At 36.5% G+C, this 27,101-nt stretch overlaps 1 protein-coding gene across 4 annotated transcripts in view; it reads right to left on the bottom strand.

The window, feature by feature from the left end:
- Positions 1-23,538, bottom strand: part of NUBPL (NUBP iron-sulfur cluster assembly factor, mitochondrial) — a 222,955-nt gene extending 199,417 nt beyond the window's left edge. For 2 of the 4 annotated variants that reach the window (XM_046009993.1, XM_046009995.1), the window contains exons 1-3: positions 23,402-23,538; positions 22,694-22,841; positions 18,845-18,879 (exon numbers count right to left, since the gene is read on the bottom strand). In XM_046009993.1, coding sequence (XP_045865949.1) covers positions 18,845-18,879; positions 22,694-22,841; positions 23,402-23,509 — 291 coding nt within the window. In that variant the 5' untranslated portion in view covers positions 23,510-23,538. Of the gene's footprint in view, positions 1-18,844; positions 18,880-22,693; positions 22,842-23,401 lie in introns of those variants that run through there. The other 2 variants (XM_046009994.1, XM_046009996.1) reach the window with 2 other exon arrangements.
- Positions 23,539-27,101: the final 3,563 nt, after the last annotated feature.

Genomic DNA, 27,101 nt, shown 5'->3' with positions numbered 1-27,101 from the left:
TTTCTCCCTCTCTCTCTGCCTGCCTCTGTGCCTACTTGTGACCTCGCTCTCTGTCAAATAAATAAATAAAATATTAAAAAAAAAAAAAGAAAGAAAGAAACCTGGAATGGAGGTCATTGCTGAGTCCTTCCTCTCCTCTCCTATATCCAGTCCATCAACAAGACCTACCAAAACTCTTCCATTTCCTCTGCCAACACCCTAGTCTAAGACCTCACTATGCTCTCTTGCTTAGGTTGGTGTAATAGCTTAAATTGGTCTTCTGCACCCACTCAAATATCCCCTCCATTCACCATGTGGCAGTAATTTAATTTTTAAGTAAATCTGATCATGTCTATCCCCTGTCTAAAATTGCTTCCCATTACCAGTATGATATATTCTAAAATTCTTGACACCGTCGCTAAGGTTACTACTTTCCCTCTCACAATGACTCACACTACCTCACTAGCCTTCTTTCAGTTCCTTCATAGCACCCACCACCCCACCCATGCTTCTTTCCACCCGGTTTCCTGGCATAAAGGCCCTTGTCCCAGGAGTTTTCATTTCAGCTGCAGGGAAAGGGAGGAGGTGGAGACATGGAAGGAAAAGATAAATAAGAACTACCTTGAAAAAAGTGAAACAGAGTAATGTGACAGAGAGTAGTGGTGGCTGCAGGAAAGCAGGTATCTTTAATCCCTCTGGGAAGTCCTCCCTCAACCTTTAGATTAGGATCAGTATTCTGTTAAATGCCCCCCAACGATGAGATTTCTCTTTGCGGCACTAACTACAGATGTAAATAAACAAGCTGGACTGTCTTATCCACCACTCTATCCAAAATTCCTACCTTGGTGTCAGACATACAGCTGATATTTAATAAACACACTGTAAAAGAATGCCTTAGGTTCTCCAGTTTCACAAACTGAGTCATAAAACCACAGGCCATGTAATGTAATTAGCTAACCTACCCAACTCTGCCAGAGCGAAAACCAAGAGTCACCAAGATATCTGTCCCACCCCTGCTCCATGAACCTCAGTAATACCCTCTCTGCCACCTTTGATTTAGTACTACCTATGTCATGTACCCTCCAATGTTTCGTAAGACACACATTTCAACAGCAGCTGGCTTCCATCTTCCCTATTTAATCATGTATAAAAATAAAACATCATTTATATTATCAAAATCATTTCCATGGCAAATATGAAAATACCAAAGTCCTAACTCAAGGACTACAAGAAGTCACAGCTTTGCAGGGGATTTTTGTCGAAGGCAGATGTTAGCTACTCAAGTTCCATTTATAGGGCTTGTTTCCAAGCAAATCTGTTCTTTCCTGACTTCATTTTCCTCTTTTAAAAATGACATTTGATAGACTCTCCAGATTCTCAAATTTTCCTTTTTCTTTTGATTACTTATAACACCCTTTGGTAACATGAAATCAACCTCTTTTTTCTCCATTATAAAAACAATTTCTACTACCAGACTACTTTTGTAAAGATTTGATGCTCAAAACATGTATTATTTATAATGGGGAAAATTCTTTTAAAAGAATTGATATTCACAAGCTCTGCAGTGTGACCACTGAGAGGAACAAAACTGAGAGCTAATTAAGCTGAGCAATTCTCATTAAATGAAGAAAAACAAGTAATATTAAGATTTGGCTCTTAAGTACTTGGTCAAATGCCTAAGAACCACAGTGCCTAGGGAAAGTTCTACCCAGTATGTTGCAAACATCCTTCTTATTCCAGATATGTCCTCCACCCCATCTCACCCCACCAGAGTGGTCTGATCCTTCTTTTGAAACTTAATCCTTTGGAAAAGAAAAGAGACCAGCAATCTAACTAAAAAGGCTCTCTGCTGTTTCAAAAAAAAAAAAAAAAGTACACAAATTTTCCTCAAAATGTCTTTCCCCTGGATGAATGCCACCTTTAGTGGTGCACAGCTGGTGTTTGCTCACTAAAATGTTCCATTCATAAACAAGCCCCCTCTATCCTATTATCACTAGCATCTATTAATTTTCAACTGTCTCTACCATGATAAAATTACTATGCTATGTAGTTTTTGGAAATAACCATTCTTGTCAATACCCAAATCATCTTGCCACAATTTTTTAATTTCTCACAAAACTCCTAAAATACCAAAGCTTACCACTATTTTAAGACAAAGAAAGGAAGGGAATTGGCTAATAAACTAAAAAGCAGACAACCACTTAAAACCAATGTGCTATACCAATTAGAATATTTTTGAAAAACATCAATTTTTTAAACTCTCTCACAGTTGCTTAAACCAAAATCAAGAAACCTAAAAAGAAATGAAATTCAGATACATGCTACAACATAGATAAATCTTGAAAACATTATGCTAAGTGAAAGAAGCAGACACAAAAGGACAAATACTGTTATGATTCTGCTACATGAGTACCTAGAGTAGCCAAATTCATAGAGAACAAAAGTAGAATGCCAGCTGCCACAGGCTGGGAGTGGGGGAAATAGGGACTCATTATTTAACAGATACAGAATTTCAGTTTGGGATGACGAAATAGTTCTGGGGATGGATAGTGCTAATGGTTGTATAATAGTGTGAATACATGTAATGTCACTGAACTATATATATGAAAATGGTTAAAATATTAAATTATGTAAATCATTTTACCATATCAAAAAAAGAAAGTAACAAGAAACCATCTATTTCCTTAATCATCCACATCCAACTTATCACCAAGTCCTCCTGTCTCTATCTTCAACATAATTTTAGAACCTGAACACTTACCACTACACATCTTTACCACCACCGTAGATCATAGTCCAAGCTATCATCTTTAGCTTAAACTACTGCATTAGGTATTAGTCCAATCTCCCTTGCTTCTATTCTTATTCCCTTACATCTATACTCTAAAATAAAACCACAACCTTTTAAGGAGTAAGTTAAATCATATCTCTGCCCTGGTCAAAAATCCACCAGATCATACTCAGAAAAAAGTCCAAATTTCCACCAAAGCTCATAAGGGTTTGCATAACAAGTCCCTGCCTATATCTCCCTGAGTCCAGTCTAACCACACAGATTTTCATGCTGTTCTTTAAAATAAGCTAAGTTGAACCGACCTCAGGGCTTTTGCCTTTCCTGTGGCCCAGTTTCTCAATTCATTGAGATCTCTGTTCAAATGTGTTCAGAGAGCCCCTTCCTGACAACCCCATGTAAAAGACCATCTTCCATTACTATCTCCTTACACTGCTTTACAATCTTTCATAACTCTTATTACTACTTAAAAGTATATGTTTATCTATTATATCTCCTGTACCAGAATATAAACTCCTTAAGAACAGAAACTTGGACTTTTTTTACCACTAGATCTCCAGGACCCAGAAAAGTACCCAGCAAATGGTAAATATTCAGTAAACACTTGAACAAATATAAGTCTCCTTATTTGTCAAAACACCAAGTATTATACCCTTCATTTTCATTTCATACAAATAGACACTATTATACATTAAAGGAAATCATGTTATTTGAAATAACCAAGAGGAGCCCTCAATCACCCCAAATCCCATTTTGCCTTTTTAATGAGTCAGCCCTTGAAAATGGAACAAACCCTTGAAAATGGAAGAATGCAATCAGTGTGTCCCATAACACAAAACCCTTAGTCAATGTGAATTTCACCTCAATTTTTTAAACTAACCAATTAAAAAAAAAAAAAGACTATTCTATCAGCACCAGTCAACTCCTCAGACAGCTTCAGCCCAGATCTTCCCCTTCTGTTCACCAATTCCCAACTAAGGAAATAAGAAAGACTAGGTTCGAATTTCTAAACATTACCATAAATATAAACCTCTCCCTAACTTTAGATAGACTGGTCATTTTGGAAGATGTACTGCTGAATGTCTATAATATCTGAATATTTAATTATCTTAATTGCTCACAGATGCTTTTAACTTTTACGTCTCCACCACCATCACTTAAACCCCATTTCACTTGGCAATGTTATGATAAAATAATACCTATGCCTTAATTTCTATAACAAGTTCCACTCCATCACTAAGCAGATAAATGGAAATTTAGCATTTGTTATTCTGTTGCATATATAAGCACAAAGGCCAACAGACAAGACACCAATATGAAAATTTTCATTCATGTTTCTTGGCCAGAATATCTTCAAATGCATAGAATATTTTAAATAACCTAATAGAAATGATACAGCTCTCTTATTCTCTCTTAAGTAAGCTGTATTTTTAATTATTTTTGAAGAAAACATATAAGTGAAGAACAGGATTAGATATGTTGGTCATCTTTTATTTAAGCCACCCCAAATAGCTCAAAGGATAGAACTAGATAGAGCCTGATCAGTTTCCATGGTGACTGGCAAAGAGCCCCATCACACTCCAGATAACATTCCAGCAGATTTCAGAGCAAACTCTGTTCCGGAATTTGAAGAAAACTTGTGTGTCTTATGCTATTCAGGAAAAATCTAAACAGAGAACAACCCATGCAGAGGGACTGCTTTTAAAGACTACTCCAGTCCCACCTTAATTTAAGAATGTTACATTAAGAGCCACAGGCATAAACCAACTTTGTCATTTATTGCTCTTAGAAAATCCTAGCTTATTATCTGTCTTGACAGTAATAAAATCATCTTTTAAAGCTACAGTAGGATAGAGTTCTTCCTTCCAACTCAGCTGAAAAATGGGCAGTTACACTTTATCAATCACGGAAGTAGAACATACTGTCTGCTCTCTTTAAGTGACCATTTAAGATTTTTATGGAAGTACAAAGGAGACTTATGTCCTTTTGGAAGACAAGAGGAGAGAGACTTTCTGAAGAAGCTTCTTAAGAATAATAGCTAAAGGGGCGCCTGGGTGGCTCAGTGGGTTAAGCCACTGCCTTCGGCTCAGGTCATGATCTCGGGGTCCTGGGATCGAGTCCCGCGTCGGGCTATCTGCTCAGCAGGGAGCCTGCTTCCCTCTCTCTCTCTGCCTGCCTCTCTATCTACTTGTGATCTCTCTCTGTCAAATAAATAAATAAAATCTTTAAAAAAAAAAAAAAGAATAATAGCTAAAGAACTATTGAAAACAGCAATCCATTTTCTATAAAACTGGTTGATGTGGTTAATTTGGCAAAGCATTTGAGGCAAAGGAGGAAGCAAGAATATGGCGAGAGGTTCAAGCTCATAATTATTTAGTCTTATTATACCAACAATATATAAAGACTCTTTAAAAAGTTTTTCCCCTTTCATCTGAACACTCAGTGACCCATTTCTGCACAGCAGTGCTGACCCTAGCCCTTTCACAGAGTGCAACTGCCAAAAGTGAACTATCACATGTTTCTGACAAAAGAGAAATAGGCTGGAACGAAATCTGTAATGTGGAATATTTCAGGGCCAAAATTAGAGCTTAAAAATGCCACTACTGAAAACAATACTATTCTGATCTCAACTTTATCCTAGCTTTGAATCTTATCAAAGATTGTTTCAAATCTAATACTTGCCCACTTCCCTAAATTTTCTGGCACACAAGAATAATATTTCAAATAGGTCTTTTTCAGTTTTGTTGTATATGTTTTAAATGAAATAAAATTGTTGAAGTACAGAGTATAAACTCCCTTATTTAAAAACTTTAACAGACATTTAATAAAGCCCAGTAACTCAAATCTTTGGAGAATTCCACCAAAGTATAATCTGTTTCCAATCAACCTAGCAAGCATTTATCAAGTATGCAATGATGGGCCAGGCAATAGTGGCGGATGATTTAAGATACAGTCCCTGGCCTCATGGAAGCTATAGTCATCCTAACAGCAGAAGATAAATATATGAACAAATAATGGAAGAAGTGACATTATTTGAAGCCTCTAAGAAGAGTTCACATAGGAAGGAACAGCCAACACGAAACCCGAAGGATGAAAGGAAGTGGGCGAGGAAGGATGACAGTCAATTCAAAGGACCAGTTAACACAAAGTCAAGCGCACACTGGAAATTTAGGTAGAGCCAACCTTTAAGAGCCAAGCTATGCAATTCGGACAGAGACCTGTATGTAGTAAGAAATATCCTACAATCAATATGAGGTGGGAGAGATTATGTAGATCAAATAAGAGGTTACAGAAAACTCTTAAATGAAATGTGATCAAATTCTTACCAAGGTTCATGATAATGGAGAAAAGCAGGTATTTCTCAAATTAAAAAGGCCAGCACTTAGTGGCTGATATACAAGAGGAGTGGAATTAGAGAAATGAAACACAAGGATAATATCAAGGTTTCTAAGTAAGATACTAGCAGATTTGGTATGGTAATTTTAAAACATGGACATGTATGTTTTGATATCCCTCCCAGGAAGTTCGGTCTATGTTTCCTCTTCCTGAATCTGAGGAGGACTACTTCAATCCAGAATTTAGGCTGACTATCAAGCCTAGGTCAAAGACCATACAGCTTCCCTATTCCCTGGGACACAAACTTGGAGCCCTGAGCCACTATTGAAGAAGTCAAATTACTACACTAAGGCCTCCATGCTATAACGAAGCCCATGTAACATGGAAATGCACTCCAATCAACTATCCCAGCTAAATTCAGTCTTCAAATCCAACAGTTAAGGATGTGAGTGAAGAGCCTCCAGATCTAGGCTTTTGAGTCTTCCCTGGTGAATCTCAAACATTGTAGAACAAAGACAAGCCATCCCTGCTATGTCCTCTCCAAATTCCTGTCTCAAAGAATCTGTGAACATAACAGCTGTTGCTTGATGTCACACACTTTAGGGTAGCTTGTTTCATAACAATAGGTAACTGAAATGGGTGATAGTAACATATAAGTGAATTATTAAGGAATATAGGAACAGAGGTTTGCAGAGAAAAAGGTTCCATTTCAATCATTTAAATCTGACATATCTGCAGAATGGCTAAAATTAACAACAAAGGAAATGAGATATTGGCAAGGATGCAGAGAAAGGGGAACCCTCTTACACTGTTGGTGGTACAGATGGCACAGCTGATACAGTGCTGGTACAGCCACTCTGGAAAATAGTATGGAGGTTCCTTAAAAAGTTAAAAAGACAGGGTGCCTGGGTGGCTCAGTTGGTTAAGGGACTGCCTTCGCCTCGGGTCATGATCCTGGAGTCCCAGGATCAAGTCCCGCATCCGGCTCCATGCTCTGCAGCAAGTTCTGCTTCTCCCTCTGACCTTCCCCCCTCTCATTCTCTCTTTCTCTCTCTCAAATAAATAAATAAATAAAATCTTTAAAATCTTAAAAAAAAAAAAAAAAAGACAACTACCCTACAATCCAGCAATTGTATTACTAGGTATTTATCCAAAGGATACAAAAATACTGATTCAAAGGGGCACATGCACCCCAATGTTTACAGCAGCATTATCAACAATAGCCAAAGTATGGAAAGAGCCCAAATATCCATCGGCTAATGAATGGATAAAGAAGATGCATATAAACACAAACACACACACACACACACACACACACACACACACACAGGAATATTACTCAGCCATTGAAAAAGAATGAAATCTTGCCATTTGCAACACCATGGACAGAGTGTATTATGCTAAGTGTATTAACCAGAGTGTATTATGCTAAGTGTATAACCAGAGTGTATTATGCTAAGTGAAATAAGCCAGTCAGAAAAAGAAAAATACTGTGTGATTCCACTCATGTGGAGTTTAAAAAACAAAGAACAGATGAACATAGGGGAAGGAGAGGAAAAATAAGATAAAAACAGAGAGGGAGGCAAACCACAAAAGACTCTTAACTAGAGAACAAACTGAGTGTTGCTAGAGGGCAGGTGAGTGGGGGCATGGGGTAACTGGGTAATGGGGAGGGCACTTGTGATGAGCACTCACTTAATTCTACTCCTAAAACTAATACTATACTATTTGTTAATTTGAATCTTGGAGAATAAACAAATAAATAAATATATCCGACATAATCTGTAAAACACCATATGGAGATCTTGAGTAAATACTGAAAATAATGATTTTAAAAAAGACATAGACACTGAAGAAGCGGTATATGAAAACAAAGGAGGACGTGTACATATGAGGGAGAAAAATCAGAAGTTATGGAAATGGAATAATATGAAAAGTTAGAGAGGAAATTGAAAGAATCAGAGAAAGGGGGAAGAATTAAGACAGAAGGTTGTTGTGAACGCCAAACAAATTCTTTTAAGGTGTCAGCAGTATCACATACAGCAGGAAATCAAGGAGAATCAAGAGAAAGGGAACAAATACACTTGGCAGATAGGTGGTAACTAGGAGATGAAATTCAGTTGTATGGTGATAAGTCAAATTATGGAAGTAGAGAAATAAATGGGAATCAGGTAAACTGACATAGCCAGTACAGATTACTCTCTCCAGTATGAGTATGCCTATAATGGGAAAGTAAGAGAGGGCAGAAGCTTGAGGGAAATGAGGTAAAGACAATCTGCTGTTTTATTCACTAACGCAAAAAATGCACATTTATATTTTTCAGGGTGTATGAGTAAAATGAGTAGATCAATAGATCCAAAGGAAGGAATTAGTAAAGAGAATCTGAAGATAACCAGAAGGAATTAATGAATCAAAGTCTTAGAAAAGGTAGGAAGTGAAGGATGAAGAGTCCATAAAGATACCAGGTGTGGTATCTCTTCCTCTGAGGCAGAAAGAGATGAAGATCATGATGACTATATAAAAATATACTAGATAGAGGAAGAAAATAGTAAATACATTACCAATGAAAAGTCACGTGGAATGGGAGCAAAGAAACTGGAACAGTATAGAAGGCTAAAGAGTGGAAAAAGCCATCTGTGGTAAATGGGAAAGAAAAAAGACAGGAAACAAGAATCATCAAGTCATACAGAGTTCCCTGCTCTGAACGGAAATGACAATCCCCCAGTCACTCAGGCTGTAAATTAACTAAGATGAGGACAGACACAGGGTTTTTTCAATTCTGTATTCCCACTCTAAGCAGAGCACCTAGATGACAGGCCTTCAAATGGATGGTTGATCAATGAATGAATGAATGAATGAATGAACAAATCTATATATGAAGAAATAAGAAAAAGTAATTCATTAAAAATCCATTTGTTTTTATCACTGATTATAAAGTGATAATCCCCCATGTATGTATGAATATGTGTACATATCACAATTATCAAGTATTTGCAAGAAAAGTCATCAATTATTACAAATAGTTCCATTTATACCAAAAGAAATTTTAGTTTTAGTAAAGACTTCTGCTCTAATTGCAAATATATTTTCGGAGACCTTTCTCCTTGGTAAAAGTCAAAATTTATGAATTCAAATGCACTTATAAAACACAGTTCTTACCAAGAATTACCTTTGAATTGAAGAACAAAAAGAAAAAAATTACAGTTTTGCAAATGTTCCTTCTGGATCTCTTGCTCCAGTTTCCCTTTAACTTTAAAGTTATTATACTTCAAACACTAATAGTGTACCCTTTCTCCAAAATAGCTAACCATAATACTGAAACAAAATATTTTTATAAGAAATCTATGTTACATATACCACAAAAACATAATTAAAAAAAAAAACATTAAGAACAGGTCAAATTAAAAATAGTGCAATCCCCTCACAACACTGGCATTAAAGAAAAGATGAGCCCCAACCTTACAAACTTAAACTAAGTAGTACACATCAGGATTTCACATAGGTAACTGTGAGAAACAGTTTCATACATATTTAATCCAAATTCACATCACAGCTAATAATCCAGATTATAATAACATGTCCAGAGGCACCTGGGTGGGTCAGTTGGTTAAGCAACTGCCTTTGCCTCAGGTCATGATCCTGGAGTCCTAGGATTGAATCCCCCTTTGGACTCCCTGCTCAGCAGTGAGTCTGCTTTTCCCTCTGACCCTCCTCCTTCTCATGCTCTCTCTCTCATTCTCTTTCTCAAATAAATAAATAAAATCTTAAAAAAAAAAAAATAACATGTCCAGGTTAGCATGTGGAGTACTACAATAGCTAATAAGTATAGCTCTTATTAGCATTTATTATGTGCCAGACACTGTGCTTCATGCTTTATATACATTACCTCCTTTAATACTTAAAACCTTAGGAGACAGGTACAGGCTAAAGTCATACAGCTTCCAAGAGACAGAACCAGAATCAAGCCCAGATCTGTATACTAAAAGTTATACACATAACTATGAATTGCTATACATGTAACTATTAGTGAGGAAAATTACAGTGTTTTAAGTGGTGGTACATAACATGTTCCACGATCGCTGAACTTTTCAAAAACCAAAACTAAATCTTGAAGGAAATCTTGAACTAAAACCTCCTAATTTTTCATAACATGATCACAAAACTCACAGGCTTAAGATAATCTTAATTACATTTAAAGAACCACTAGTGATAATTTGTGAAGAAGAGAAGTATGTCTGGAAAGATTAAGACATTATGAGATCATGTAAAAAAATATTTTAAGATAAACATCAATGGGAAAAAAAAAAAAACAAAAAGACCCAAACTCTTTGAAGATAATATTGCTTCATTTTCCATCTTTAAGTTCAATTAAAATTCTAATTAATGATTCATTCTAGCAATGGAAAATAAGGTAAATAGGTAAAAACCTAAAATAAGTTTTGCGAAAACAGTCAAGTAAGTAAAACATGTATCAGCTTTTACTTTAAAATACTACTACAAAAAGCTTTTATTTAGCCACCCATACCAAAAAGTGATTTAGAACTTACTATGTATCAGCCAATGTGCTAAGCTCTTCACATATATTATCCCATTTAAATTTTAATTATTTCATTTCCTCAGGAAAAAAAAGCATAATTTAACAGTGAACAAGTTATAAACAACTTATTCAACAGTTAGAATTTGCCATAGAAATGAAATATATATGTATGTGTGTATATATATTTACAACCACTCTTCATTTAATATGTTCCACAGTCATTACCAACATTTACCAAAAATCTACTATATATCATCACTGGACTAAGCACTGAGGATTTAAAAAAAAGAGGAATAAGACCAAAACTATTGACTCTAAAAGGTTCACAGATTAGCATAGGAGATAAACAAGTAAACTCTTCTAAAATAATATAGTTAAGTGTTAGTCCTTTACTCAAAACATCATAGCAAAGAAATAGACAGCAGGGATCACCTCACAGAAGATACACAGTTAAGAGTCTGAATAAAGCAGCAGCATTAAGGAATGAAAGGAGAGGACACAATATAGAGAATTTTAAGTGGTAGAAGCAGCAGGAATGGGTGACTAATTTGAAGGTGGAAGGAACCAAATGATCCCATAGGACAAAGAAAATTATAGGGAAAAAGAGTTTGGTTTACACACACTGAGCTTGGATGCCATTCCAGTAGATATCTACAGAGACAACCAGATAGACAGGTCTGGTACCAAGAGAGAGATCCAGGCTGGTAATGAATTTGGAATCAAGGGCACATCACTAATAACTGGAGCAGGGGTTTGAAAAAATGAGATTAGCAGACACAGAGTATAAAATGAGAAAAGGGTTAAGTGGAATCATAGAATGCACCATCTTTTAAGAAGCAAGAAAAAAACAGTGAATAGCCCACTAAGCCATAAAAAGTCCTCTCGTTCCACACCACCTCTCAAAAAACAAAACAAAACAAAACTTGGCACTTGACATACCATGAAACCATTCTATATACTTAATTCATCCATGCAGCAAACATTTATTGTGCATTTCCAAAATCATAAAGCACTGTGCTAGTTGCTAAGGATAGCCAAGGATGAAGACAACACAATCTTTAATTATAAAAATCTACCTAAGATAGGAGCAGTTGAGCAAGTAGGTTAAGAGCACAGGATCTAGGTTAACATTCAAATCTTGGCTCTGCCATTTACTTCTTCAGTGACCCTGGGCAAAATACTCAACCTCCAGATACTTCTGCTTTCTAGCTACAAAAGGGATCATAATAGTATCTATTCCCATATGGTTGCTATAAAACATAAATGAGTTAGGAATCTGTCATAAGGGAAAGTGCTTGACATATAATAAATGCTCAATAAATGTTAGTTATATCATTTGTCATTATAAAAATTACCAGGATGGTTGCATGGGAACAATAATCATACAAATAAATAGTGCTACTGGATTTCCCAAGACAGAGAAAGAAAGGAATTTAGGGAGCACTTCACTAAGCTGCCCCTCAGGGCAAAGCTGGCTCATACAGTGCCTCTGTATGAATCAGAGTGTAGCCTGCAGGGGTGCCTGGCTGGTTCCGTAGGTACAACATGTGACTCTTAATGGGTTGTAAGTTCAAGCCCCAAGCTAGGTCTAGAGCTTACTTAAAAAATAAAAAAATAGGGGCGCCTGGGTGGCTCAGTGGTTTAAGCCGCTGCCTTCGGCTCAGGTCATGATTTCAGGGTCCTGGGATCGAGTCCCACATCGGGTTCTCTGCTCGGCGGGGAGCCTGCTTCCCTCTCACTCTCTCTGCCTGCCTCTCTGCCTACTTGTGATCTCTCTCTGTCAAATAAATAAATAAAATCTTTAAAATAAATAAATAAATAAAATTAAATTAAAAAATTAAAAAATAAACAAAACAAAATGCAGCCTACAGTTGTACAAGAAGAGGGTAGTCTGGATTTCTATCATATTCAACCTCCTTGACAAGTACCCTTATGCATGATATATCCAGCATAGCCATAAGTGGTAGTCTGGAAGATAGGGCATGTAAGCTGAAGAAAGGTGAAGAGAATACTCCAGTAGAAATGTACAAGAAGGGCTGTACACTAGCAAGAACATAGTACATCCAAGCCCAAATTGGCAAGAAACTTCAAGTAACCCAGACTGGCTAGAGCACAAAGACCATTTAGATGATAGGCTGAACACAAACCTATGAAGGCAGATGGAAGCCAGATCACTGAAGATCTTGAATACGAGCAAAGGCATTCAGTAGTGACACAAAGCAGGAGTGATGCAATTCCAATAATGCTTTAGTAAGAGTAATTAGGCATTACGTACTGAATGGATTTGAGCATAAGCAGGTAATAGATTGGACCACTGCAGTGGTCTTCTAGTCTGAGTTCCTCAAAGGCAGGGACCAGGTGTCTCATTCCTTTCTGTATCCTCCAAACAAAGTGCTTAGGATAGAAGAGGCACTCAAAAACTGAAGTATAAAATGAATAAAACAGCCAACAGTAATGTGAGTCTTAGAGTGGGAATAATGACAAAAGAAAAATACATATTGGAAAAACATCGCAGGGATAGAAACAAGGGTATTTGCTGACTGATGAAATGTGGCAAGGATAGGGCAGAATCAATAAAGACTGTAAAACTGATAAATACTATGACATTGCACTACAGGTTTCTGTGAGAACCAAATACAATTATATGCATGAAAATGCTCTATGAAAAAAAAAAGATCGCTTTTCTCTGGAAGAAAAGCTACTCATCCTAGAAGGATACACTACTATATTTCACCTTGAATATATCTCGTCATTTTAAGACTTTTATCTTCCTTTTGTGTTCACAGGGTTATAAAACCTTTAAGAGTACAGAACATGTCTACTCTTATGAAGCACAATAAAACCTTATTGTTGTCCTAATTAGCACTTTCTCACTCACAAATGATTACTGAACTGAATTTATCTATACACCACCAAAATATACACACACAGATACACACAAATATATACACACCTAAACAAACACATATACACACATACAACACTGTTTTGTGAATGTAGTCTTAGGCTGTGAACTCCCACAGCACATTTACTTTTCTTTATATTCCCAGGGTATCCGGCACAAAACAACACTGTTTTGTGAATGTAGTCTTAGGCTGTGAACTCCCACAGCACATTTACTTTTCTTTATATTCCCAGGGTATCTAGCAACAAGTGTTATAGGTACTCAAATATTTGTTGGACTAAAATGAACTGAACTGACAGGAATCTCACAGAGCTTATCAATGGTATCTGGTAGTCTTTATGTCTCCCTCTCCAGGTCTCAGTGCTCTTCTCACTGTTTATTAAATTTATACTATAAAAGAATGAGATCCATAACATGGTTAAGAAGATAGAAAAAAGGGGACACCTGGGTGGCTCAGTCAGTTAAGCACCAGCCTCTTGATTTTGGCTCAGGTCATCATCTCAGCATTGTGAGATCATGCCCTGCATCAGGCTCTGCATTGGATGTGGAGCCTGCTTAAGATTCTCTCTCTGCCCCTCCCCAAGCCCTGCCCCTCTCTCCCTCTCTTTAAAAAAAAAAAAATGATTGGAAAATCAGAGGGGAAGATGAACCATAAAAGACTGTGGACTCTGAAAAACAAACTGAGGGTTTTGGAGGGGAGGTGGGTAGGGGATTGGGTGAGCCTGGTAGCGGGTATTAAGGAGGGTATTGCATGGAGCACTGGGTGAGGTGCATAAACAATGAATTCTGGAACACAAACACACACTCACAAATAAAATAAAATAAAAAAGATCGAAAAAAAGAAAAATCAAAAAAAAGACTGTCAATATATATGATCTGTGGTGTGCCAGGAAATGTTTAACAAGTGGCTCAAGATGGGGTGGGGTTCTGATTTTCAATATTTGCAACTTCCATGGTTTAAATATTCCCACAATGGCCTATTTCATGGTAACAACATGGTATCAACTAATTCCCAAATTCCTGAAAATTTAACAATTGGCCCTCACAAACAAGCATGAGCCAGCTCCAACAAATCACTGGATACATTATTTAGATGCATAGCACGTATGATCTCAAACTCTGCTCTGCAATACTACCTTCTACATCCCCAAAATGAAAGTACAAAAGATAACGGAAAAAGAAAAGCCACACCCTATTCCCATTAAGGCCTTTACCTCAATCTATAAAGTAGTCTTCTTATAAACTGGGCATCTGATCCAGCCCAGAAATTCCTTTTGCCTAGGCTAGTGACATCTGAAATTTTCTGATCATGCACTCCAATCAGTAAAAAATGTTTTTAAGCATATATCCTTAATATATGTTAATTTATCTGTTTATAAATTACATTGCAACTACCGTATATACTATATATACTGACATATAAATTATAAAGCATACACAAAAAACATAAATTTTAAAAGATAAAAATTAATACAAATAGAAAAGAAAAATTTCCTTCCTATATCCCAATGGACTATCTTACGCACACCCCTGGGGTTTACACAATCTTGTTTAGAGACTACTAAGGTCAATATCAAAAGTAAAATGAATAGCTTCCTGGTCCTATATCCCTTTCCTGGACCTGGATCTTCTATTCCAATACTGAAAAAGGGCAAGTAAAGGAAGGAGGTAAAAAAAGGAAGGAGGTAAAAGTTAGCAAGGTCTTAAACAAAAATGGCCTATAGAAAAGAAAATCAGAGACCCTTTTTATAATTCAAACTCCACAGAATTAAGCCTCCCTGGGAATGAATTACTAGAGCGGCTCCAAAGACACCATCCTAACTGGAGTTTTTAACCCCATAAAGAGGCATATTCTGGCCATCAAAATCAACTCAGGCAAACAGAAGAGCTGGGAAGAACCATGAGCTTCCCCTAAGGACCAAACATGTCCTCCAAATAAGTATAATATTAATAAAATCTTAAATTGGGAAATAAGGCACCCGGCTAGCTCAGTCGGTAGAGCATGAGACTCTTAAATTGGGAAATAAAAGAGTATAAAACTATGCCAGATGCATATAAATCATATAGAACAGATATAACTCTTCTTTTCTGTATGCAAGCTGTCCTCTGGCAGAGCACAGTTTAAGATTTTATTTTTTTTTTTTTTTTTATGATTTTATTTTTTTTTTTTTTTTTATTTATTTATTTGACAGAGAGAGACCACAAGCAGGCAGAGAGAGAGAGAGAGAGAGAGAGAGAGAGGGAAGCAGGCTCCCTGCTGAGCAGAGAGCCCGATGCGGGACTCGATCCCAGGACCCTGAGATCATGACCCGAGCCGAAGGCAGCGGCTTAGCCCACTGAGCCACCCAGGTGCCCCGGGGCGCCTGGGTGGCTCAGTGGTTTAAGCCTCTGCCTTTGGCTCAGGTCATGATCTCAGGGTCCTGGGATCGAGCCCCGCATCGGGCTCTCTGCTCAGTGGGGAGCCTGTTTCTCCCTCTCTCTCTGCCTGCCTCTCTGCCTACTTGTGACCTCTCTGTCAAATAAATAAATAAAATATTTTAAAAAAAGAAAGAAAGAAAAAAAAAAAAAAAAAAGCTAGTCCCGAATCAAAAATACTAACTTTGCTTAAAAAAAAAAAAAAATCAAAAAATGAAAAACCAAAAACACCTTCATTAGGATCACAGAATACTAAAGACCTTCCTCAGGAAGATTTTACAAACATTAAAAACACTTAAGGATACTAAAGGTTACTAAATGAGCCAGGTAAAGTGTTACTGCTTTACCTTTCTTCTTGCCAATTTCCCTGTCACACCTATAAAGCACTAAAGATGAATCTGCCTTCAACCCTGCTCCCTGAAAGAAAAGAAAAGGAAAAAAACAAAAACACAGAAACAAAAAAAAAATTTTCTGAACTACCATCTCATCAAAACTAGCAATATGTGGGGCACCCGGGTGGCTGAATTAGTTAAACATCTGCCTTCAGGTCAGGTCATGATCCCAGAGTTCTGGGATCAATCGCCAGGTTGGGCGCTGCTCAGCAAAAAGCCTGCTTCTTCCTCTCCCTCTGCCTGCTGCTCCACCTGCTTGTGTGCTCTATCAGAGAAATTTAAAACATCTTAAGAAAAAAAAAAAAAGATTAGCAATATTTAACATGAAGGAATCAACCCCTTTTTAACTATTCTTTTCAACCTTTGATCCCTATTACATAGCTGCTTCACACTGACTTAAGACTCAAGGCTTTGACTAAAATGATAACCAACTTAAATGATCCCCACACTGGGATGCCTGGATGGCTCAGTCATTCGGCATCTACCTTTGGCTCGGGTCATGATCCCAGAGTCCTGGGATAGAGCCTAGCCCCCAGAGGGCTGCCTGCTCATCAGGAGGCCTGCTTCTCCCTCTCCCACTCCCCTGCTAGTGCTCCCTCTCTTGCTGTGTCTCTGTCAAATAAATAAAATCTTTAAAAAAAAAAAAAAATCCCCACATCTACAGATTATCTACCTTCCCATCTATTGACTCTTCCCTGTCTACTTCCTTAAGGAAGATGGTGTCTCTTCTCCGGGGTAAATAAGTCCCCTAAGAGAAATTATTTTTAAAAATATATTACTGGCTCTTACTTCAATGAGGCTGCCTAAAAACACATGATTATCTCTCTTCTTTCCAAATTCCCATTGAAACAACAAAAGAAAAAATGGTTTAAAACCAAATAAAAAACATAATCACACTAGAAAACAAAAAAGGATGCTATCAGCAGACAAGAGTTTTCACAAACTCTGGATCCATGATTCTCAAACATTAGCATGCATCAAAATCATCTAGGGGCCTGATAAAAACATAGATTCCAGCTAATATAACACTGTAAGCTGAATCCATTTCTATAAAAAAATTAGATTAAGTTAAATCAAATTAAAAATAGGTTGTAGAGAAAACACACAGAGACTGCAGAATTCTACCTTCATGGATTCTGATTCACTAGGTTTAGGGTGAGCTCATGATTTTGCATGTCCAACAAGTTCCCAGGTGATAATGATTCTGCTGGTCTGAGGACCACATTATAAGAACCACCATGCTAAGTAAGTAGAGATCACTAAAAGGAAGAGTTTTTTAATTAGTTTTAATTAGCATCCTCAGAGAGATTCAAATGAATGATAGATGCATTGTTTCTCAGTATTTGTAATATAAGAAAGAGTTCTGGAAACCTGGAAAAAATACAATTCCAGAATTTAAAAATAAAAATCAGAAGGGCTAAATAACAACTAAAACACAACAAAGTATGTGGAAAATAGTCTAAGATATCTTCCAAAACATACAAGAAAAGACAGAGATGGAGAGTATGAGAGAAAAATTAACATGCAGGGGCACCTGCGTGGCTCAGTCCGTTAAGCCTCTGCCTTAGGTTAAGGTCATGATCCCAGGGTCCTGGGATAGAGCCCAGCATCTCTCCTCGGCAGGGAGCCTGCTTCCCCCCCTCTCTCTGCCTGCCTCTCTGCCCACTTGTGATCTCTGTCTGTTAAATAAATAAAATCTTTTTTAAAAAATTAACATGCATAAAGGATTAATATCTATCTAATAGATTTCTGGAGACAGAACAAACAACTTAAAGTAATCAGGGAAGAAGTTTCAAAACTTGATAACTGCCTGGCTTATTTCTAGCCAGGTAAATAATTTTGAAGTCAACAAGTGGATGCATACTTGTGACATTTCTAAACTTAAAAAACCTAAAGAAAACTCTAAAAGCTTTGAGGAGAAAAACATAGGTTATTACAGAGCAATATGAATCACACTAGCATCAGATATTTCATTAGCATGACAGAAGAAAAAGGAATGTTGTTTACAAGGTTCAGAGATGCAATTATTTTGAACCTGGAATTCTACGTCTAGGCAAATCAAAGTCAAATCAAATACAAAGGCGAAATAAAGACATCTTTGGAAATTTAAGAACTAAGAAAAATGATTTCCTGTCTGTATTTATTTCCTACTTCTACTGTGAGAAATTATCACAGAAGTCCAAAATGGGTTTCAATGAGCTAAAATTAAGGTGTTGGCAGAATCACATTATCTTTTGGAAGCTCTAAGGATGAATCCATTTCCTTGCCTTCTCTACCTTCCAAACGCTGCATGAATTCTTTGACCCCTTCCATTTTCATCATTACCATTAGATGTACTCAGTACTTATGGCAGATTTCTTAGTTCCTTAAAGAAAGGCAAGGGACTACAGCTACACAATATAGCCCCTGACAGAATAAATGAAAAATATGCTCTTTATCATTTCCTTAAAAAGGATTTTAATGAATTAATATTTTTATTAATAAACACCTACCGAATCATTCGCTGCTAGTGCAAGTGCAAGGTTCACTGTAAGAAACAAAAAGTAATTAAACTTAGTAACCTTTCTTCTACTAAAATTCAGTTTGCCTTCTAATATTTTCAATGTAATAACCAAAGCACAGAAATTTTTAATATATCTCCTTTACTTATAAAAATAAAGACACAGAGAGAACACAGAAAGTAAAAAAGACAAAAAGACAGTAATATCCCAACATAAGCAATAGATGCCTGCCCTACAATTATTTTTAATGAGTCATTTTTATAATCTGTTATAATGTTGTTTAAATAATCTACTTAGCTTTTAAAAAACAATGTTACCGATATATATAGTCCAATTATTTTCAAAAACATTTTGCAAAAAAGAATATACTTTTTAACAAATAAAAATGTATATGATCCTTTGCCTTTTAAGCATAAATGCTGATAATGCAGGAATTCCAAGTACCTAACTCACAAATACCCCTGTATGAAAGACTGGACCACTGTGCAGAGGAAAGAGAAGAGGATCAAAGGTAAGGTAGTAAAACATGTTCCCAAAACTGCCTATTGCTAGTGAACCCCAAAGACATAAAGAAGGAAAGTAGTCCCCAAACCACCTTGAGCCCAGCAACAGAGGTATGTTACATATGAGATGAAAAGATCCCAAGGTAACAAAATTCCAAGAATGATAAGCAGACTTTCATACTGTGAATCAACCACCTTTAACAGAACAATGTCATTAATGATGCGGAGATTACTTCCTTTAAAGTAGTTAAGAGCATAAATTTTCAAGGCAGACCTAGTTCAAATCCTACTTCTACCACCTTCTATTACATAACCTTGAGTAGGATATTTTACCCCTAAATTTATTTTTAAAAATATAAAATGAGGATAATTCCTCTTTAAAATGAGGATAATTCTATAAAATGAGGATAATTCCTCTTTCATAACTGTTGTGAGAATTAAATGAAATACTGATATAAAGTACTTAGACTAGGACATGACAATTGACAAATCAATTTTTATAAATCATCAAACAATTCTGAATTTCAGGTATATTACAGGTTATACAATCTATTAAGCAGAAACTTTTAGAGAATACTTCATTTCATTGTTAGGATCCTCTCACATTTACACAATGGAATCAGAGCATGTTTGTATTAACCATGTATCATCATTATAACTGAAAAAATCTCTAGCATACATATTCAAATGGGAAAAATTTTGAGATAGTTTGGAACATATATTTAGTTTCAAACATATATATGTGTATATATATATGCAGACAGAGCTGTTAGAAAAAAAGTAAAGGCCAGTTCTTTGGGACAGATGGTTTAATGCTAACAAAGAAAAAAAGCAAGGAAGGGGCATTTACTGAAATACTACTATATGTCACAACTGCATATTTTTTCATATATTTTCCTATTTAAATTCTGCCACATTCCTTGGCAATAGATGATCTGCTAACCAAAAACAAAAACAATATTTTAAACAAGTACTAGCCTACAGACCCAACAAATTATATTGCATAAAACTCAAAGAACTTAGGGATATCATCATGAAAATATTTTCCAACTTTAACCAGTCCAAGGAATCACACAGCATCCAAAGGAATTCACTACTGAAAACAAACGAATGTACTCCGAATTTTCAAAAAACAAGAAGAGGTGGATTCTAGAACCAAAGACTAAAAGCTTCTAAATTTTAAAAACAAAATATTAAATAGATGGATTGTAGGCACTTAGGAAAGAAAGTAAAAATGTGTAGCATATAGCATTGGAACAATCACTAATCTTTCTTAAGTAATAATACAGTATCTATCAAACAATAATAATATTAGAGGTCTATTATAACTATAATATTTGGTAAGTCTTATTTTCTTCAAAACATCTGAAAAACTCTTCCACAATTACCTTCAGTAAAAATGAGAAAAAAAAAATTGGGCTAATAAACTATATAGTTGGATTTGTAGCTGGTTGTACAACCATAAAACTGCTATACTGGGAAATTACTAAATATGGCATTTTAAGTGAAGACATAAGATCTTTAGTCACAAAACTCCATACTAGCCCTTCTTATTTCAAAATGTTATTGATTTCAATGGAACTGAAGAATTTTAAGGTACATATATCCCCCAACTTTAGGTTAATTGTCTGAAAAAAAAAAACTGTGATTTAAAAGATCTTGACAATCTGGAACTACACCAAAATCAACAAATAGTCATTTTTTTTAAATTACCTGCAAAAAAAGATCGACTGGATAAGACTTGAATTAGCAGCCATTCCTATATTAATGACTGAAAATACAAGGCAACAATAAGATAATAGTGTCTTATGACTCCAAGAGCACTGGGTAGTGCAGGCAGTTAAGCGGCCGGCTCTTGATTTTAACTCACGTTTTGATCTCGGGTTTGTGAGATTGAGCCCTGAGTCAGGCTTTGCACTCAGTGCACAGTCTGCTTGAGATTCTCTCCTTTCCCTCTGCCCCTCCTGTTCATGTTCTGTCTCTCTCTCTCTCTCCCTGTCTCTAAAATAAGCATTTCTTTAAAAAAAGGGGTCGGGGTTTATGACTCCAAATTAATAATACAAGTTGTGTTTTAGTCCCGGAAGAAGGGAAATCATTACCCTTTTACATTATTACACTGGAATAATCATTTTAGAAATAAGAAATTCTGGAGCATCTGGGTAGCTCAGTTGGTTAGCTCTTGATTTTGGCTTGGGGCATGATCTCAGGGCCCTGGGATAGAGCCTGGCATTAGGCTCCATGCTCAGCGGGTAATCTGCTTAAAGATATTCTCTCCTTCCTCTGCCCCTCCCTCTGCTTGTTCTCTCCCTCTCTCAAATAAATAAATCTTTAAAAAAATTTTTTAATTTCTTTTGAAAAATTTTGGGAATATCTAGTTATTAGTCTTGGATGGTAACTCTTCTATTTCTGGTGACATTTCTCCTATGAATCTGAAAGCAGCATTTCAGTCACCATAAAATCTACAATCAATTAAAAAGAGCCACCAAAAACAAATTTTCTGCTCCAGTATTATCAATTGAAAAGATATAAAGATTAGATGGTATTTTAAACAATTAAAACAATGTTAAACCTTTACAAACATTTTCAGGGGCGCCTGGGTGGCTCAATGGGTTAAAGCGTCTGCCTTTGGCTCAGGTCTTGATCCCAGGGACCTAGGATCAAGCCCTGCATCAGGCTCTCTGCTCAATGGGGAGCCTGCTTCCTCCTCTTTCTCTCTGCCTGCTTCTCTGCCTACTTGCGATCTCTCTATCAAATAAATAAAATCTTTAAAAAAATTTTTTTTTCAAATATTAGATCAATGCTTATTTTATAAATGTTGAAAATTATATTATGGTTAAATGAAAAAGGTCTTAATAATCTAAAAAATCTCATTGCAACTGTGTAGCTATATGTACATTCACAGACTGGAAGAGAACATCAAAGAACAGAAATAATTTCGTATTAAAGTTATTAAATGTTTAAAAAATAACAGCAACCAAATATTGAGCACTTACTATCTAAGAGACTCTGAGCTAAGTGGCTAGCTTGTTTAATTTACATAGCCACCCTATGAAAAAGGTTATCATTGTCATTTTACGGTTAGGTAAACTGAAGATCTGATGGATAATCTGACCACCTTTTCCTCAGTTAAGGAGTCAAGGATCTGGCTATGTACCTAGCTTTTTAAAACTACTAATCTAACTTCCTCATCACTACCAACTCCTGATACTATAAAATCAGCTATTAGCAATTTCACAAATAACTCTTTAAAAATCAAAACTATTAATTTTAATGCTGTGCACTTGCCAGTTGGCATAAATTCCTACTTGAGATCAGAATATCCTATATCCTATAATACCTGCTGTAGTAGACTTTCCAACTCCACCTTTTCCAGAGGCCACAACTATAACTTGCTTTACACCTTCTATTGGTTTCTGCTTTGGAAGTCCTCGGGACATGATTTGCATTCTTCTTTGTTTTAAGGTCTCATTGTCAGCGCCAGATAACTTTAAAAAAAAAAATAATTTTAAGATAAGCCATCTCTATTATCATGCTGTTAAAGTAAAAATTCGGAGTTTGTTAGAGGGCCTTCCTTTCTAGGCTAATTTTGATCTGCATTTGTTAGGTCTTTTGTACTATCTACCTACCACTATTGATCACAGTCGTGGAAATACACTGTTTAAGCTGAAATTTACCTGCCAGCATACGCAGACATTAAAAATGGAAAGTAAATAAACTGTGTCTTTACGGAGTTAAATCCTCCACGTGTTTACTTCTCTTTAATCTATTTTCTAAATAAACTAACAGATAAAACAATGCACGAATCACACATCCATGTTCAAGAATTGTTTCATATTCCGCCACTCCTCGGCCAGGTCCTACTGGGAGCCTGCTTGGAAACTGGGGACATCCAGCCAACCGGGGTCTCACTCTGCCGCCTAGTTGGCGGGGACCCGTTAAGGTCTGAGGTGAGGCCTCCGCAAGAGGTTATGTCAGGGCACCTACGGCCCTGCTGCCCGAGCATCTCCGTCCCTCCCGCCTCCCCCTGTCCAGCAGCACCACGAACCTGGCGCCGACAAACAAACACTCGGCTTCCCCAAAGCGGGACACCTGCCCCGCCACCACCCCGAAACGATACCCAGCCAAAAATCAACAAACGCCGCCAAAACCCCATAGCGTGGAACACAGCTTTAAGCCCAGCCCGGAAACCGTCGCGGCCGGCGTGGGGTGATGACGTCACGTAGTAACGCTCGGCTTCCTCTCCCTAGAGACAAGCCGTGTTTCAATTTCTTCAGCGGGGAAACCCAAGTTAATACAGTCTCGTTCGTAGCCAGGTGCAAATGTTTTACGGAGTTTAACCAAATGTTTGTGAAGCGTTTTTCACATACCTCATCTGTTTGGTCCTTAACAGAAATCCTCGGGTAGGTAGATAGGAGCCTTTTACTAGTATTCTCTTTTCCGTAGTAATAAATGAGATTTAACAAAGTCTAGCGACTTGCCCCGACTGAAAAGAAGTAGGAAATTGTGTAACTCGAAAATGACTCCAGATTCTCACTGCGCAGAATATGGTAACTTAAACATTCCCACCCTTAAGGATTTTACCTACCCCCCCCCACCCCGCGTGATCTACCATAATAGTATATATTATATATGTGTGTGTGTGTTTATATTTGTATTTATATTTATATTTATATTTATATTTACTGCTGTGTTGCTTACAATTCCCTGAAAGAGAAGTCAGGTGCTTTGCTGGGCTCAGAAAAGTTTAGTTAAATCAGAAAGCAGGTCTAATAAAGTAGGTTTCACTCGTGAAAAAAGTAAAGTGAGACAAAACTTGAGGGCAAAAGTGGAATTTATTTTGTATAGAGGAATGAAGTATTCCTACATCTAAAGCGGATGAGAATGAAGGATACAGAGGTACAATAAAAGCTAGAAAGCTGATACAGAAACCCAGACCCAACAAAAGGATTAGTTAGGGCGTAGGTTGGCTTACTCTGGCATATTCTCCATATTTTCTAAGGTTGATTTTAATTTCTGTTGTTTGCTTCTTATTTGTAGAGAATTTGTTGTATAATCATTGTTTGTTTTGCTCTACTTTGGTCTTCAATTTTCTTGTCTTTACTACGGGCACAACATTTCAGTCTCAAAGAATTATTGTAAGGATTAGGTTTACTAACAAGTACACTTGATTAAATCAGCTCTGAAAAAAATTCAGTTCCTTGCCTTTTCTCCCCCAATCTCACATTACTGCTTCCTTTGGCTTATCACTTTCTTATTTTGCAATATGTTTTCTCAGTTAATTTTATCAATTTTTATCTGCTCAATTTTTATAAATTATAAGCCCAAACAATAAGAATAAAGAGAATGGCTGTCAGAATAATCAACTCAGTAAGCAAGAAATGCTGAATATCTGTTTCTGTCCAGGTGGCTTTTCAACTTCTTTTAGACTTATGAAGATACATTCATTTAAACAAATATTTGTTTATGAGCAACTTAGTATGACCAAGTACTACCCTAATCATAGGATTTTTTAAAAAACGAGATAAAGTCCTTCCACTTAAGGACTTTACCAATCAGTGTGAGAGACAGAATAAGTTAACTGACAGTTCAGTATGGTATAATAAGTATAGGAAAAAAGCACTGAGATATACAGAATTACAAAGAAGGCGCACCTAAATCATTCAGGGAGGTCTTGTGGGTAGGGTAACCTCTAAGATGAATCCTTAAAGTGGGTAATATGTAGGCATCAGCTGAGAGAACAGCTAGAGGGTTGTTGTGCAGAGGTAAGAAATGAACTGGTAAGAACTTTAAATAATTTTCAAGGCTTGCAAATAGAGTGTGAGGTACAAGATGATGCAGAGAGATGGAAGTTGGTGAAGATGAAGAGTGCATAGATGATAAAAGACTATATATCATTTAAAGGAATTTGGACTTTATCCTAGGGGAACCACAGAAGGGTTTAAAGTGAGAAAACAACATAATTAGACATCTATTCTACAATTACTTCGGATTACCAGACTTTAAAAAATGATTGGGAGAGGTGTGACCAGGGTTAGGGAGGTAGGAGGTTATTATAGTAATCCAAGAAAAATGTTTGCTTATAAAATAGATAATACCTACTTGTAGGGTTGTTGTAAGGTTAAATTTAAAATAATGCATGTAGAAAATACATACATACATACATACATAAAATAATGCATGCAGAATACCTATCACAAAGTACACATATTCAATAAATGTTAGCTGTTGTGCTGCTTATTGGTGTGTAGACGTTTATGACATGGACAATTAGATAAATGGTCCTGACATTCTCTGAGAGAGAGCATAAAGGGAGGAACAGGTAATATCAGTGTTCATAGAATGAATAAATCATTAATTTGATTTACCTTTCAGCAGAATAGAGTATCAGAGAGTTGTAGAGATGTCCATTATTTCTTCTCCAGGAACCACTGCCACAAACAGACACATACATGCATGTGCGTGTGCACACACACACACATCCATCCATGGCCCCTTCTCAAAAGACTATTCTCCCTTTGCTCCCAAGAATTTCTAAGCCATCTGACCCCATCCCATGGTCACTGAGTTAAATATTGACACAAAAATAAAATTGGACCAATAGAGTCTTTCTCTAGAAAACTTTAAAACAAGAGATGTCACTCAATCTTAGTTTGCATTGGAAATGGTAAGACTGAAGTGACTAATTTCTTCTTTGTGCACAGAGAAGCAGAAAAAGCTCATGCCAAGAGAGAATAAAGCAGACCATAAGAGATCATGTGTTCAAAGAGTGAGGGGAGAACAACTGCACTGATTCATAATAGCTTTCCAATTCCTGGTTCTAGTCCATAGTGAGGTTCAAGCTATACTTCCTATTCGTAGATCCATAAGATATACCTACAGCCATCTAATAAATTCTCTTTCTTCTGCCTTGGCGTAATTTGGGCGTGTTTCTGTGTACTTATAACTATGGTAAGATATGTTTTGTAGTATTTATTAAGACTTTTTCCCCTATAATTCCTTGTTACTTATATAGCCCTTCCCTATTTTGATAAACTATGTGGCATCATTTTATGATACATAAAAATATTAGAGAAAAGAAATTTGTTTCTTTGTTTTCAGTTTTCAAAATTGGGACCTTTAAGGAGAATGGAGACAGCTCTGGCAAAAACAGTACCTTTGGGAGAAACACATGATATAAAAACATGGTTTCTTACCTATATAAGTTAGGATTATATTGGCTGCAAGTAGCAGAAAACTCTGTCGTTGTCTTAAATAAGCAGGGATATATTAGTCTCATAAAGAAAAGGTCATTGGTAGACTGTTCAAGTCTGATGCAGTGGCTCCACTGTGCTATTACGTGCCAAATTCATTCTTTAAGTTCCATCATCTTGTTGCCCTTTATTTTGTCCCCAAGATGGTGGCTGAACCTCCAGGCATCAAGGCTATGTTCCACACAGGAAAAGAGGAGAATGACAAAGATAAAAAGCTTTCTCTAGTGAGTATTTGTCCTTTGGGGGTGGGGGGAGAAGTCAGATACACACCAAACTGGCTAGAACCAGTTCAAACGACCACCCATAAAAGCAAAAGAAGCTGAGAAATCAAACATATACATATCTTTAACCTAGAGGAAAGCAATAGAAAAAATTATTGGAAATGAATATGAATAAGCCAACTCAATATCTGTCCTAGAAAGACTATATAAAATTTTGTGGGATTATGGGGAATCAAGACAGAAGAAAAGTGAGAACTTAGATATTCACAAGTTC

Source organism: Meles meles, chromosome 6 (assembly GCF_922984935.1).
Source record: "Meles meles chromosome 6, mMelMel3.1 paternal haplotype, whole genome shotgun sequence".
Taxonomy (NCBI): domain Eukaryota; kingdom Metazoa; phylum Chordata; class Mammalia; order Carnivora; family Mustelidae; genus Meles; species Meles meles.
This window is presented reverse-complemented; position numbering and strand designations above follow the sequence as displayed.